Source organism: Corvus cornix, chromosome 8 (assembly GCF_000738735.6).
Source record: "Corvus cornix cornix isolate S_Up_H32 chromosome 8, ASM73873v5, whole genome shotgun sequence".
Classification (NCBI taxonomy): Eukaryota; Metazoa; Chordata; class Aves; order Passeriformes; family Corvidae; genus Corvus; species Corvus cornix.
In genome coordinates this window covers 9,252,041-9,267,317 of record NC_046338.1, presented here as the reverse complement: position 1 = coordinate 9,267,317, position 15,277 = coordinate 9,252,041, and the positions used below count along the sequence as shown (strand labels likewise).

At 37.7% G+C, this 15,277-nt stretch overlaps 1 protein-coding gene across 4 annotated transcripts in view; it reads left to right on the top strand.

Annotated features, from left to right (window-relative positions):
* The window catches only part of MAST2 (microtubule associated serine/threonine kinase 2), a 188,659-nt gene that overhangs the window by 12,893 nt on the left and 160,489 nt on the right, over positions 1-15,277 (top strand). For all 4 annotated transcript variants that reach the window (XM_039555709.1, XM_039555708.1, XM_039555707.1 and 1 more), the window contains exons 2-3: positions 8,031-8,178; positions 11,452-11,594. In XM_039555709.1, the coding sequence (XP_039411643.1) occupies positions 8,031-8,178; positions 11,452-11,594 (291 nt within the window). The remainder of the gene's footprint in view (positions 1-8,030; positions 8,179-11,451; positions 11,595-15,277) is intronic.

Here is a 15,277-nt window from a genome sequence, read left to right as displayed (position 1 = left end):
ATGTCTCATATGGACCAACAGATATTTTATTTGAGATTGTACTTCAAACATTTTTCTTTGGAAACTGCTTTTTGCAAAACAAGATTAGAACTCTGCATTATTAGTAGATAAGTAATTTTTATACAGTACACACATTTTAATACACTGTTTTTGTTTGCTTGTCAAACTTTGTATTTTCAGCTAGTATTTTGATTTAAAATTTATTTTATTTGTACCTTAGACATAGAAAAGTCTATATTGTTTTGGGTCAAGAATCAAATATTAATACAGATAACATCTCAGTTTTTCCAATGCAGCCTGGAGGTTCCTGTCTGAAATGTATAAAATCAGATGAAACTTTCTTCCTGGTTCTATTGCTATGAAGCAATTGTTTGTTTCTGTAAGTTGAATGAAGTTAAAACTTATCACTAGGTTTTGTTCATCTCTGTCCCTAAAAACCCAGGGAATTTACATTCCAAATGAAAATTAATTAGATTGTAACATTTTAATGGGCATTCAACAGAATTTACTCAGGTATTAGGTATTTTATGTTGGTTCATTCTTTCCCTGTGAATGAGACAGTGAGACAATGTAATGTGCACAAAAACCAATATAGTTGGAGATCTGAAAGTTCCTAAGTGAGCATCAGTGTTGCAGGGAATCAAGGTGCCCTGTGGAATGCTCTGGTAAGTCTCCTTTTTGTAGCCAATATGAAATCATAGGTTTCTTTGCCTGCACAGATTAAAATGCAGCTGTTTCTGCTGCTTGCCTGGTTCCAGGAGCAGTTCCCCTTTTAGTCTGTCTCACAGCGTAGTTGTATTGAGGTGTTCAGTTCAGTGTTTTCTTTGTAATAAATATCTGAATAAATCTGTAAGGAGCTGACAAGCAAGGAAAGTTTTGTTTGCTAATGCTGTGTGTTATGGTCTTTAGCAAATCTAAATATTCACCTCTATTTAACCATGTAAAACCTAATAGACAAGAATAAAGAAGATGAATGAGTATTTGATAACACACAGGATGCTCAAGAGAACTTGCAGTAATCCTCGTCAGTGATGTTGGGACACATCACATGCTTGGCACATCATATGAGTCTGTTGAAAGAAAATCTTCAGAGAGAAGGTGTTTTGATGTCTTATAAAATAAAATTTTATTACAAATCCCTTTTTGGGGGTCCTTTTTCTTTTAATCCTGACAGCATATGAGTAAGGATGATGAATTATAGAGTTGTTTTGTTTTATCTGGCCAGGAGTTAATTTCCCTGCTCAATGCAACCTTCTAAGGTTTGCAATACTCATGCTAGAAGAGCAATGATAAAGGAATGATGTGGCCTTAATGCTCAGTGTCTTTGTTCAGACTGGTTTTGTTGTCAGTGTAGCTACTGAGCCTGGTGTGGGGTTTGGAGTCTTGATAGATTGATAGTGGTTTCTTTGAGCCTCTGTGAAGTCTGATACACACTTTGGAGGCTCTGTTTCTTCTTCTTCCCTTGATGAAATTCATTTGGCTTTAGGCATTTACAAGCTGAGTTCAAGAATTACTCTTCCCTTTTCGCTGTTGGGGAGATCTTGAAGTAGGATTGAATACTTTGTTTAAGCCATTTGTGTTTTCATGTAAGGACCAAACATTCAAGCTGATACAATTTAATCATCAATTACCTTCTCTTCTAGACTGTGGTTCCATTAGGAATAAAATGTTTCTGCATCTCAGTGGTCCTCCGAATGGGGCTAATAATGTACATAGTTGTAAATATTTACCTTTTCTTTTTAACAAGCTTTTTCATGTGATCCTGCAGCTGGGACACTTCACAACAAAGTTAACAGTACTAACTTTCCTGATGAAACATTAAATCTTCTAATTTGTTAGTTCTAATCAAACATGCCCTGTAGTTGTTTCCTGAAGAGTTAACAAGAAAAAAAATCTCATTGGAAGAAGAAGATAAGGAGAGTGTATCTGGTAGTATAGGCTTCTGATACTGGGTCTTTCAGGGAACATTCCTTTTTTTTCTTGTTTGTTTGGCTTTAACTGTGGAATTTTTTTTTTTAATATAGAAAGTTTTGAGTTTGTAACTTTTCTGTCATCTGTGTTTTAACTGCAGATGAGTGTACAGAGGAAGCTGTAGGTATTCAGAATGGTAAATGTGTGCATGATGTGTTGAAAACGTCACTGTGGCAAATAACACTTGGCTTTGCAGTCATTTTGAAAACTTAATATTGACACTAAATTAAGTTTATGTATTTATTGTTGTAGAAATGTTGGAATTTATTGCAAAGTTCTTTAAATAAATCTACTACAGAGAAAAACAGTGAAGGACTCTCTCCCATCTTTAAAATGCTGACACTTTTATATGATGTAATGCATTCTGTAAAGCTTTTCTCTGTTGTTGATGTCGTAGACCAATATATTATAGCTCCTAAGAGGCTGTGTTGATTTACTATAATTTTCCTTGATTCTGCTGTCTCTGACATTTTTCAGGGTGCTGCTGGCAAGTACATGAGTTAAGCACACACAGTTAAAAAGAGATTTAGTTGCAAATTCTTATTTAGCCTACAATTTTGGTCACGTGTGGGCTCACCCCAGCTTCCTGGTAAACTGCTGGCCCTCTCCTCCCAATGTGTAATGTCCAGACTAGAAAGTTAAGGCAAATTTCAGTGCTAAATACTAAAGCATAAATACTATGATTCCATTGCACTAATTGCTACTTATATACATAGATATTTGGTTTGTGATCTGTTCTCTAGGCTTTAATTTTCAGTGTATTTTAGAGTATATTAGAGCAGGCCTAATGACAGGATCACATTTATCTTTCATTAAGGGTATGCACACAGATTATATAAAGTGATGAGGAAAGGCTGAGAAGAAAAAGAATGCTTCTCAGATATGCACACAGCCCTGACACAACAGGCTTTTATCTTTTAAAGGACAAACAGTGCTGTGCTAAAAAATAGAAAGTGCAGCTTTCAATGTTGACTATTTTTGGTGCTTTCAAAAAATTCAGAAAGTATCAAGTTACCCTCAAGCTACATTGCTCATTGGTTATCTTCCAATAAGATATAGGACGGGCTAATAACAGTGAATTCTTGGCCAGTTTATTGTAATTAAATTTTCATTCTTCCTTCCAACAGTTTGCTAGGATTCACTTCCAGATGACCTAAGGTTGTTATGCTCATTAGGCTTCATAAAAAAGGTTTCTCATTTTTCTTATTAATGGATTTCCTGTTCATAGAAAACTTTTGTGTAGATTCCCCACCCCCAGCTAACAGTTTAGCATGTTTTGACCTGCAGACTTGAATGTTTGTCAGTCACAACTGAGTGCTTTTGCTTGTTGTAGAGATTGTGAGGCAGTTTGTGTTTGATTTTATAACACAGTTACATGTAGGGAAGTGTCCTTTGCATGATCTGTTACATCCTAAATGTAGGCCATAAAAACAGGGCTTAAGAAGTTTTATCCCAGCTTTGGTCTGATGCTGATGTGTCAGTCTCATTGACTGTGTGATGCTTCACCTGGCTGTCCAAGGAAAACATGAATCCACATTTGCAGTATTCACCTGCCTTTTGTAGATTAAAGACCTGTGCTGTGCTGCTCTCTTGCAGCACTATTACATGAACAATGGGGAAACAAAAGAGCTGAAAATCCTTGCAGTGGTTTATGTGCTTGTTTTTTTATTTCCTGCTTTAATTGCTTGGAACTTTTCCTGTGCAATGGAATGGAGAGGATGACTGAGAAGGTTCCTTGTAGCTGTATTCTGAAATCACCAGATCACGATTTTAACAGGGGATATTAGTGTGATCAGGCAAATTGAGAAGCGCATTTAGCTTCTTGTCTTTTATCTGCAGCTCCCGTCACAATCTAGCTGAGTGTGATAACCCTGATGTGAGATTTCAGGCAAGAGGAACTGACTTGTGTGTTATTCCAGTATCAGAACTGTTTTAATGCTTTTTCTGTGCAAGTGTGGTAAGTGACTGAGCTGCGAAATGCAGAGCCTCTTGATAGTCAAGAAAAGCTTTGGCCATTCTTCTTCATATCCTGCTATTTCAAGTTACGTGAGCAAACTTTTGTGTACTTTTGTAGGGACTGACATCAATAATCTTTGCCTAGCAAATCAAGATTATGTGACGCTTTCATCTTGAGCCCTAAGCTTTGCAGGAATCAGCTGGCTGTTTGAACCTGATTTTTAGCTTGTGGCAAAAGCCACAAGCCCAAAGTAAATTAAGTTCTTTATCACATTTGAAAAGAAATGAATGGAGAGAGGCTCACAGTTCTTTTCACACGGTGTGAGCAAAGTGTTAAGTGCTTACTAATGCTTTCATCTCTAGAGTTGTAAAAATTTTTTCTTTTGAAAAGTGGAAGCGGAGTCCTTGAAATTATGGCAGTTTGTTCTATGTAATATATTCTTCAACCACTTGCTCTGATAGATTAATTTAGTAGTTTGAAAGCATGTAAGCAAAATTTTGCTCTATTGCTGCAAAAAGTTTCTTTATTCATTAATTTGGAATGTTGTGTAAGATTTTTGTGTTCTTTGTATGCATTGCTTTGGGGCAAGGACAGGGAAAGATCTCTTCCTCTAGGTTTTTTTCCTTCCTTGTTTAAGAGTGGTAATGTAATCTACTGCTATTTCCATTCAGTTCATCTGTGATCTGCAGTATCAAAGCAGGGTTTTGATGGATGAGTGAAGTAAATTGCCGTCTTATGAAAGACAGCTCTATTGTTGTCAAGCTAAAACTTTCCCTCTTCATTGTTTGCTGACACAATATGGGCACAGCTTTTAGAAAATGAAATTTTAAACTGGCTGTGTTGCACTTAGCATTTTTTAAAACATAGCAGGCTGTCTCAGAACAGTCACTTTTTTTTTCTTTTACTCTTTTAATACCTGTTTTAAAAGTTAAACAGTATATAAACCTGCAGAATGTGATTGGAGACCCTTTCTTCCAGACATTTAACACCTATATAGTCTTCTGAATATTGCCCAAGTGTTTAATGTGCTTAACAAAAAAAGGGCTCATGAAGATTTTTCTATATGTAATATGTACCAAATCTATCTTGTCTAGAAGACAGCTTGGATTCTTTGGAGTGTGTGGGAAGCTGTTTTTACCTTTCTACTATTCCTTTCTTATCTCTGTGGTAGAAGTCCTGGTGGAAAGCTGAACCTGGGGACAGCTGTCATATGGAATGGCTTTTTGAGAAGTAGCTTATGCCATTGGGCTGACCTCAAAGGTGTGTGTAGGCAGGTGTTGTAGCAGATCAGATACTGTGGTAGGAGTAGGTTTGCCCTTCATCTGGAGAACTTTTGATTTAGATATTATCAGATCTACAAGACTTGTGTACTGTAACTCAAGAAGACACATTAAGGATTTGTAATTATTTTTGCCAATAAAAGGAGACTGTGCATAGAGGGAAAAGGGGAGGGGTAGGGAAGTGGGCAGATTCTTTGCCTGGTAGGGGTATGTGAATATTTATATATTGTGTGGAGAAAGAGAGGTGTGAAATACAGAAATTGCTTGTAACATGACTTAGAGTACTTTTGTTTCTGACTTGCCTTTCTTTACCTGGTGTCAAGTGAATGAATGTTCTTATTTGGTTGCAGTTCACTGAGAAGGACTGCTGAGAGGTGTATTTGTGTGTGTTTGTGTGTGTGTTGAAGGGGAAGTGAATATACACCTGCAGGGGAAAAACCAAAACAGCAAAACAAATGAAACCTCCAAAACACCAACAAACACCCCCAAAACTTTGAACAAAGAAGTCCCAGTCAGAACACTTCCCTTCAAGTTAGTCTTTGACATTGTAATTTTAACTGCTGATGATGTGCACGGGGCCTTTCAACACATGACTAGTTTCAGGGAAGTAGCTGCATACTGAAGGATGCTGGGAACATTTGGAATTGAAACATAAAGGAGTGTGAGAGGGTAGGCTGGATGAGGTTCTTAAGTCATCTGTTTGTAACCTGGAGTGCCCATGTTCGTGAGTTCTTTTCTTTTTTTGAGGTGTGGTAATTTCAGACTGTCACGGGTGGTAAATGTGCCAGATTTCAGACATTATAGGTATTTAGGACAAGCCTTAATAAAAGTGTGTGCATGTTTCTGTGTGTCTACTTACAGTCATATACACGGATGTAACCATGTTCTGCCATCCTGAACAGAAGCAGCAAAGACTCTCTGCCATTGGCCTCTGCAGCTTTTAGAGTCCCCTGTGCTGGGGGACTGCTAATGCTGCAATTTAATATTATTTAGCTTACTCCCAAGTACAAAGAGAAAGACAGGTAGGTGCCTTTTCAGCTCTCCAAATGACAGAAAAGCAGAAGTGTAGGCTGCTGGAAATAAAGTACCTTTGTGGGGAAGGTCAGAGACAAATGAAAATGTGATGCTCTTTGCTCAAAGATGTGTATGAGGAACCATAAGGTTAAAAGAGTTTTTCAGCTCGAGCAGTTTTCTCTACCCCAGGTCATTTGTTTTTGATCCTCTCCCCACTCTTGCACCAACACAACTGTTTGCAGCTGTGTGGTAAACTGGGCAAGTGAACTGACCTGCTCTGGTACCCAGGTGTCTCTCGTGATCTGGTTTAGACACTGGCGACTGAAAGTCTGACCAGAACCAGAGAAGAAAATGTATCCAGAGCAGCCTGGGAAAGGTGCACTGCTGAAGCTGATGTGGAGCAAAGCATTGCTGTCCCTCAAACAATAACAAAGTTCTTCAGTATTATGAGGTGCCAAAACATTTCATGATTAGAAGGAGATGGGGTCTAAGAAAGGTTGAGAATGAGTGACTCAGAGCTAAATGAGAATTCTATTTCAAATCCCAAATCAGTTTTTTTTCCTGTGTAAAACCACTTTATTCATCTCCTTCCCCTCCCCTCCTTTCCCCTTGAGGTTTTTAAAGTGTGTAGTCCTGGTCTGGATTTGACAGTTTGAGGCATAACACTGTAGACTGAATAGATTTGAATTAATGACTTTAGAAATAGATTTTGACTAGAATCTGCAAATTTTAATTAAAAACCATAACTAGTAAACTAGTTTTTGATTGAAACATAATTCAAAACTATGTTAAATTGTGTGGTAATGTATCATGCAGGGAAAGCTTATTTTCTGCCTCAGATGAGATTTTTATGAGGATAAGCATGGCTTGAAGTGCTGTACAGGCACTTGAGAGGCATTTGAAATCAAATGGAGGAGTCCATTAAAACAAGTGGAATGTTTCACACTGCAGAGAAGGGAGAACTTGAGCAGTTCATCTCTATGGGCTATAATGGAAAGTGTCACGTCTTCAAATCTGTGTCTGATAGCAAAGCTCATTGTTCTTCTTTGGGTGTGGAATGAGAGTTTGACACCTCCAGAACAATGAAAAGCACGAGGAAAGCACTGTGGCTGTGCTTGACACTGCTCTGCCTATGCTATTTTGACTGAAATTTTGCTGTATGCTGTGAAAGGAATTCACATGTGTGGGAGTGTTTCTGACATACATGTCTAATTTTGTTTGTAGTAATAACAAAGACATGACACAAAGGCTGATTGTTATCCTAATTATTATTTAGTTGTGCATATGGTCTTTGTAGAGCTGTAACTTATAATAGGAGTTTTGGGTTGCAATAGACATTGCAACAGTTTCTTTATAGGTATATTACTCACAGACTGGATGGAATAAAGATTGAAGAAGACTGGAGAAAGTACTTGTGCTTTAGCAGGAAATAGCTTTAATCAAAGCTGAGCCTGTTTTTTCAGTACCCTTTTCTCCTACATACTGTAAGAGAAAAAAGCTGCTGTAGCATATTTGCATTTTTCTGACTATTATTAATGGTATTTCGTACAGCAGTGGTGTTCAAGGACCATAGTTGACTGGGACCTTGTGATGTGCTTTCTGTGCAGCTATGGGGCACCAAAGAGGGGGATCTACAACGTTAAGTGGTGTTGTTTTGGTTCTTTTTTTGTGGGGGAAGTGGGGTGGGTGGTGGGGGCTGTTTCTTTGCGGTTTTTTGAGCGGTCTCCTTTATGCTTTGGAGATTGCGTGTTTCAGACGAGGATACTTGGCTGTCATTAACAAACTTCCACTTGTTTTTCTTTCTCCAGGAGATGATAACGGAGTCCACTCCACTGCGTTGCAGGAAACTCAGCAATCCTGACATCTTTTCATCTGCTGGGAAAACCAAGCTCCACCGTCAGCTAAGTCAAGATGACTGCAAGCTACGAAGAGGTAGCTTGGCAAGTTCTTTGTCAGGTATGCCATTTTGTAAAGATAATATGACACTTCAGGAGTATTAAAGATGCAGCATTGTTGGCATAACAGTTGTTATAAAAAACACTGGTAAGTCACTGGTAAGGTGACTTCTTGTTGGCAGGGCATGCAAAATGTTATGTAAGAGAAAGGTGCAAAAAGAGATATTAGTAGAAAAGAGTGAAAAAGCCTGGATTAAGAGGGGAATTTTGTATGTTGTCCAGAATGGAAAGTTAGAAGCTAAGATTTAATATGTAAAGTTAAAAAAATGGAATGGTGGAACTTTAGGTGGCACATTGATGCATTCTTCCCCCTTCCAACATCATCACTGAATGTAAGCTTGCCCACTTTGCCCTATTGTTTCTTACTGGGAAGCTGACTTTTTATATCATGTTTGAATTCCTGTTTAGTTTCTTTTTGTCTTCAAAAGAGCTGTAGGCAATTGTGATTCAAAGTAAAAATCTTGCTTACTAACTTGATGGTTTTTTGAGTTTGTGTAAAATTTGTTTTTTCTTGTGAAAACAATATTCAACCCTGTAATAGAATTCAGTTTGTCAGCTGTAGAACCATGGAGCGAGCATAGGCAAGTAATTAGCCAAAATTGAACCAAGTTCAGTAGTTTTCTTTTTTTTCAAAGACTTTGCTAGTGGGCTAGGGGATGGTTTCACAACTGTTCAAAGCTGATATCAAAGTCTGTGGTGCTGCAATAGAGCACAGAGAGCTGCATGATCAGTCTAGAATGAAAGAGCTGATATGCCTGAATGCCACTGTTATTCTGTAGAGTTGAGTTGCAGCCCATTTCCTCCCAAATTAGGCTGTTTGCCTATTTGCATGTTAGTGCAAGAACTAGAAGAGTTCAAAATTCTCAGGTGGGAGGGAAAGAGGAAGAAGGTGAAACCACCTTTTTGGCATCAGCATGGGCTTAATTTACATGATTGCGAAAATACATCCAGTCCCAGTCCCTCATGTTTTATCAGAGAAAGATAAATATTTTCATGTTTGAAGTGTTAGGTGTAATAGAATTAAATAAGCAGTAAAGTATGTATGTTTTATTTTGGCTTGGCCTTGGCTTAGTGTTTTATTTGTAGTAAGTGAATAGTTTCTGAAAAATGGAAACATTCATAGTGTTTTGTATGCATGTAAGTTTGTTCCCCAAGGCAGGTTAATCACTAGAGGAGAACAGAAGTTTATGAACTGCACAGCTGGTGACTGACTGGGATGGCCTAAGTTTGTACTGTAGCTTTTTTTTCCCTTGAGTAAAAGAAAGCAAAATAAATAGGAAGAAGCAGGGAAAAGGGAAGGTCTGTTCTCTTTAAAGAATAATTTTCTGTTTGGAGATTGTAATTTCAGAACAGAGAATTCTATATTCTCCAGAACCTGTTGATTCATCTTAATGACTTTTCAATCTACTATGCCTGATTTAGGAAAGGGTAAAGAGCCCCAACAAGATCAGTCTGACCCAACTGGATAAAGAAAATGTACATGTTTAGATGTATATTTTCAGCGTGGGTGTTTGGAATGTGTGTAGAACTTGAGGCATGACAGGGAAAGGCTTTAGCCTAAAGTTCTGTCCTTAAAATGATTCCACCTAATTTTTGCAACAGAACTAAGTAAGTTTGAAGAGCGTAGGTGACTGTGCATACAAACTGGTTGGCTGAGATTTGACTCCTGATGGAATTCTGCCCTTCTGGATTCAGGTTTTGTGGAACTAAAAGGAGATATTGATAACTATATCTTATAGAGACTTAAATGAAGTTATTCTTGCTCTCGAGCGTGGGTAAATACATACATAAATATGGCCATGTACATTTCTGTAGTTTTAGGTCTCTGCAGACCTAAAATGAGTTATTGTATTTATGCATTATCTTGAAAATGATCAAGCCATGAAAATCATGTCCACAGCTGTAAGCAGCTTTAGTGGGACTGGGAAGAGGGTATTAATATGTTGTGTCTCTGTTTGCTAGAGTAAGTTGAGCCTGCTCATCTCTCATACACTTTGACTCATTCTGTTGGTGTGTACCTGGCCCATTGCTCGTAACTGTCACAGAAAATTAATGTAACCAAGTTAAAAAAAAAGAAAAAAAAAGACACCACTTCCACTCCCTGCCCTCCCCCAGCATCATGGCTGGTCACATTATGTGACAGTCTTCCAAAGACTGCAGCTGCTTTTATGGAATGAATGTAATAATTCACATTAGTTCTCAGGTGAAGTTGAATTTGTAAATAGCTTTCTGCCTCTGAGAGAACAAGTCTTTTTCTATGGCATAGATGTGATTAATGGTGTAGACTTCCTGCTACGTACTGCAATAAATGTCTCAGTCCCCCTGTGATTCCTGAGCATGTAATAATCCATTGAATGCAAGAATCTTTACTATGCTTGGAAGGGGTGTGTTATTTAGTCCCACAGTCCTAATTTTAAGGAAAAGAGGTATTATCCACTCTGATTTTGCAATGGTGAAATTGAAGTACAGGGCTTGACTGACCAAACTTACAGAGTAGGTCATCTGGAAGCTAATAACTGAACCCAGATTCACAGACTTCTTCACTTACGAGTTTTTAACCACAGAAATAGCTTTCTTCTCTTTTTTCTTTGTGAATGACATTGTACATAAAAGGAAGCTGTCAAGCTCCATGGAGTCAAAATATGACCTACTTTGACTTTGCTTCTTTCTCATTGCGGATATTTACTGCTTGACATTTTTCAAAAAGGAGTTTTGCATTGGCTAGAAAATACATATTGAGCAAAAAAACATCCATCCATGGTTCAAAGCAAGACAATATTTAAACATACACTATGTTATGTTAAAGCTGCATGAAATGTAGTGCTGAATGTCCTTGTGGCAGGAGAAGGTGGGGATGTGTAGATGACTAAGCTATTTAGAGGAGACAGTATTTTACAATTAGGAATGAATTTTCCTAAGAATTTTTAAAATGATACTAAAGAGATTTTGCCTCCTTTTAAGGCAGCCAATATTGTTTCTTTTTTAAGATGTGTGGAGTATGGACAGTTATAAAGTGATAGTCTGGTTTTGCAAGGTTTTTGGTTTTTCCCGTTATCTCATAATTTAAAGTAGATTTTTTGAAAATTCTTAGTTATCAAACATAATGAATTTACTGGTAGGGTGCTCTTACAAGTTCTAACCTACCAAAATCTTGAAATGGCTTTTTTTATTAAATGCTTTTACTTCACATGCAGTATTTGTTCTCAGCTTTGTACTTTGAACTTGCAGACTTGTTTAAAAACAAGCTGATGGTATTTTGATTTTATTTTTAAAGGAAAACAGCTACTTCCCTTATCAAATAGTGTCCACAGTGGAGTGGGCCAGACGATATGGCAGCCTCCTGGAGATACCTCCAACCTGGTCCGCATGAGAAATCAGTCTCTAGGACAATCTGCTCCTTCACTTACTGCTGGTTTGGTGAGTGAGTCTGGGAATACTTGTGGTGCTTTTGTGCTATAAAAAGTGATGTGATCCTGTGCTTTAGTTTGTACCTTGTTTTCCCTGCTCCTGCTCAGTGAAAGCAGCATTTTGTTCCTGTGGGACTTTTTAGGGTGCAAGGCGAACTAGGAAGAGAATATGTTCATCCTGCTTTTGACAGAAAGCAGGAAAAAAGTGTCTGTTGAAGAATAATTTCTTTTTGGGGACATTTCTTCTCAATGTTTCTTAAGTTCCCTGATACCTGAAAGAAATATCACTGAAAGTCTAGGACAAGTGAGCATAGGAACCCAACCATTTCAAACAAGTTTAATTGGAAAGCAGCTTTCTGAGTAGCTACCTCTGCCTGTTTTCCTAGGGAATAGCTAGGGGATGAATCTGAAAGGGATAACTGTCCAAGGAATTGAAGAACTGGAAATGACATATGCTCTTCTTCATGGTTTCTGTCAAAAGGTTTTGGTAAAGTGAAAGTATTTTTGAGGAATGTTGCATCTGTTAAATTATTATTTTCTAAGAAGAGAATATTCTGTATGGGGACGCACACTCAGGTGGCTACAGTCAAGTCTGAATTGCACACAAAAAGGAACATATGTTTTGTTTGTAGATGTTCCTTATTATCTCTAAAAATCTAAAATCACTGATTTGTGAGGAGCAGAAAAATACAAAGGTAGGAAAAGAGTTATTTTTGTGCAGGCATATATGTAACAGAAATTGTTGGTAGGTTAAAAGCAAAGTTGAAATGTTTTTTTGCTGAACATCTATAGAGTTACTTGTGTAACAAGTTTTACTCAAGTGAGGAGTTCTGGTGCATGCTACTTATAGAGCTGCAAGTAACTGGGTAAATTTATGTTACATTGTAAGACTGTTTAGAAGCAATGACCCCTTAAGTAAAAGGGTGTACCTTGGATATAGCCCTGAGAATTTTTTTGGGGTTCCTAGACAGTTTGGCACCACCAGGCTATGAAAGGAATCCTAAATCTTTAAGGTTCAAAAAGCTACACATTTGTGTTACAACTCATTTTGATTTCACAACGAAGTAACTGTAGTCTTGACATTTTCAGACATGTTACTATATTGAAATTCTTCTGATTTGATTTAATTGTATTGCTTCTTAATTTGGTGCCTGTTCAGTGTTTGCCTTAAATTTATGCTCTCACCAGTGGTTCTAAATTCAATTATAACAGAAAGGGAGAATGCTCATATGAACTTGGCGTGTAAGTATTTATCTGATGGGGATTAGAAAAAGTAGTATGTTAAAACACAGGCCTGTTCTCTAGAGGCAGATAAATGCCTTGAAGCTTCATAGCTTAGGCTAATGAAAATAACTGTGCTTTAAAATATAGCATTAATTCTCAGATATTTAATTGGGAGTACTAGGTTTTTGCTTAACAGCTGTGTGCAGCTCAGCGAGCTGCAGATGTTTCCGTGTTACAATTCTGCGTATTACTCATATGCTGTGTTTTCAGTTTGTTATGGCACTGTTTGTGCTGTCTATCAAATGTTCTGACATGCAACACAATGCCAACGAGTTATTTTAAAATAATTTAAAATTCTCTGTTTCTTAAGTAAAGCAGAGAAATGAATCTCTAAATCCAGTCTTTGTCCCTCTGTGATGGTGTTTAGGTGTTGAACTATACGGTCACTTTCCTATCTCTATATTCTGTGATGGGCTGTTTGTTCGTTACAGTTGCAGTTAATTAAGTCTAGACATTAAACATTTTTATATGAAGTGGGTTTCAAAAGCAGTGACTAAAGAACATCACAAGATGAACATCTAATTAAATGCAGTGAGTCCTGGGATCTTGGAGCTAGTTACATGTTTGCAGCTGTTTTAATATGCTTGTGGTATTGAAATAATTCACAAATTAGAATAGCAAAAGGTCTCTTGCCAGTATAATTAATCTCCTTTGAAGAACAGCTCTATTAAGAGATGAGTAAGTTCAGTAATGCAGAGTGTCATTTTAATATGCCAGCCTTGACTGCTAGAGCATTTAATTCTTCTATTATTTGTTATAATACAGTAGTTAGATGTCTAGAGAGAAGTGGAGTGTGATTTAGGAAAGCCAGGAAAGCTGTGTGCATTGTTTCTGCTCCCTCTTTCTGGCACTGCAGGTATCAGTAGATTTTCCTTTGCTAAATTGCTTTGTGGCATTCAGTAATGTGGTTTTTTGCTTTTTAACCACTACTAATCATACAGAGTGTTTACTGCACTTAAATTGCATTCTTTTCCTCTTTGAAAATACTTTCAGGGCAAAAAGATAAGTTGACAATAGCAAATCTACAGAAATTAGTCTTCAGCTTTTTAAACAAGACTGATAGCTAGGCTACTTATCAGCAATGACTCCAGAACTGGAAATACATAAAATTTTAACTTGCTAAAATATATAAACACAATTTATTGTTGGGCAGAATCTTTCAGATTGTACATGTGTGATAATCTGGATTAATGTGCCTGCACAGCAGTTGCCACTAGGTCCTTGACTTGAGAAAGAAGCCAGGACAGAGTGAATGCTGAGTACTGTCATTGTGGAATGATAGGTGTTGATCTGATCTGTGTGCCTTCTAAATATATGTGAGGATTTCAGAGGGTGACCTTCAGTTCATCATCTACCTTAAGACGAATGCTCTGATCCTATGAGATTGAATTCTGGTGGGGAGTATCCTATTTAAGACTTTTAAATCCCTAAGAAAGCCAAGGAAGTAATCAGAGGAAAACACATAAAGCATCATTGTGGGCATCTCAGTGGTATTTCCAGCTGTCAAGACCCAAAAATACAGTAAAAAATACAGTAAAAATACAATAAAAAACTGGGTGCAGAGAATATGTATAGAATGCATGTTTAAGGAATAGAAGGGTAATTTTATGGAAAATCTCTTATGGCTTAGTTTGGGGGTTTTTCTGTGATCTTACCCTGTCATAAAAAGAATTAGACCTTGGACTGTGTTATTTTAAGGGAGCTCATTGAATCCTAGAATATGCTGAATTGGAAGGGACACACAGGGATCATTGAGTCCAACTCCTGGCCCTGTGCAGGTCACCCCAAGAGTCACCCTATGTGCCTGAGTGTTGTCCAAACACTTCTCGAATTCAGACAGCCTTGGTGCTGTGGCCATTTCCCTGGGGAGTCTGTTCCAGTGCTCAGCCACCCTCTGGGTGAAAAACTTCTTCCTGATATCCAGCCTAAACCTCTCTGAACTCAGCTTCATCCTGTTTCCTTGAGTCCTGTCAGTGATCATGCAAAAGATCAGTAATATGGATTTCTTCTCTTATAAATAAAGTCATAAAGACCATCAGGGTTTCTAAACTTTAGAAAGAAAAAGGACCTTGTGAAGAGATGGTTGTTGTAGGAGTAGACTGGGAGTGTCTTTCTTGCAACTGTTAATTTTGACAAAACTCAGTGTGAATTAAATTGATTGCCAGAAGCAATGCCCTAAGGTGCTAATATTCCATGGCTGAGCATTTATTGGCGGGCCAGGGGTGACTTTCCCCTCATGTTCATTAAGGACAGAAGGCTTAACTAGAGCACTACACTAATGCTTCTTTATTTGTGGAGAGAGATTTCATGTGTGCGTGTCCCACGTCCTGACCCCTCACAGACAGCATCTCAAGCACTCCCTCCAGGGTTTTGTGAAAGAAACATCTGATAATGTGCAACCCATTAATT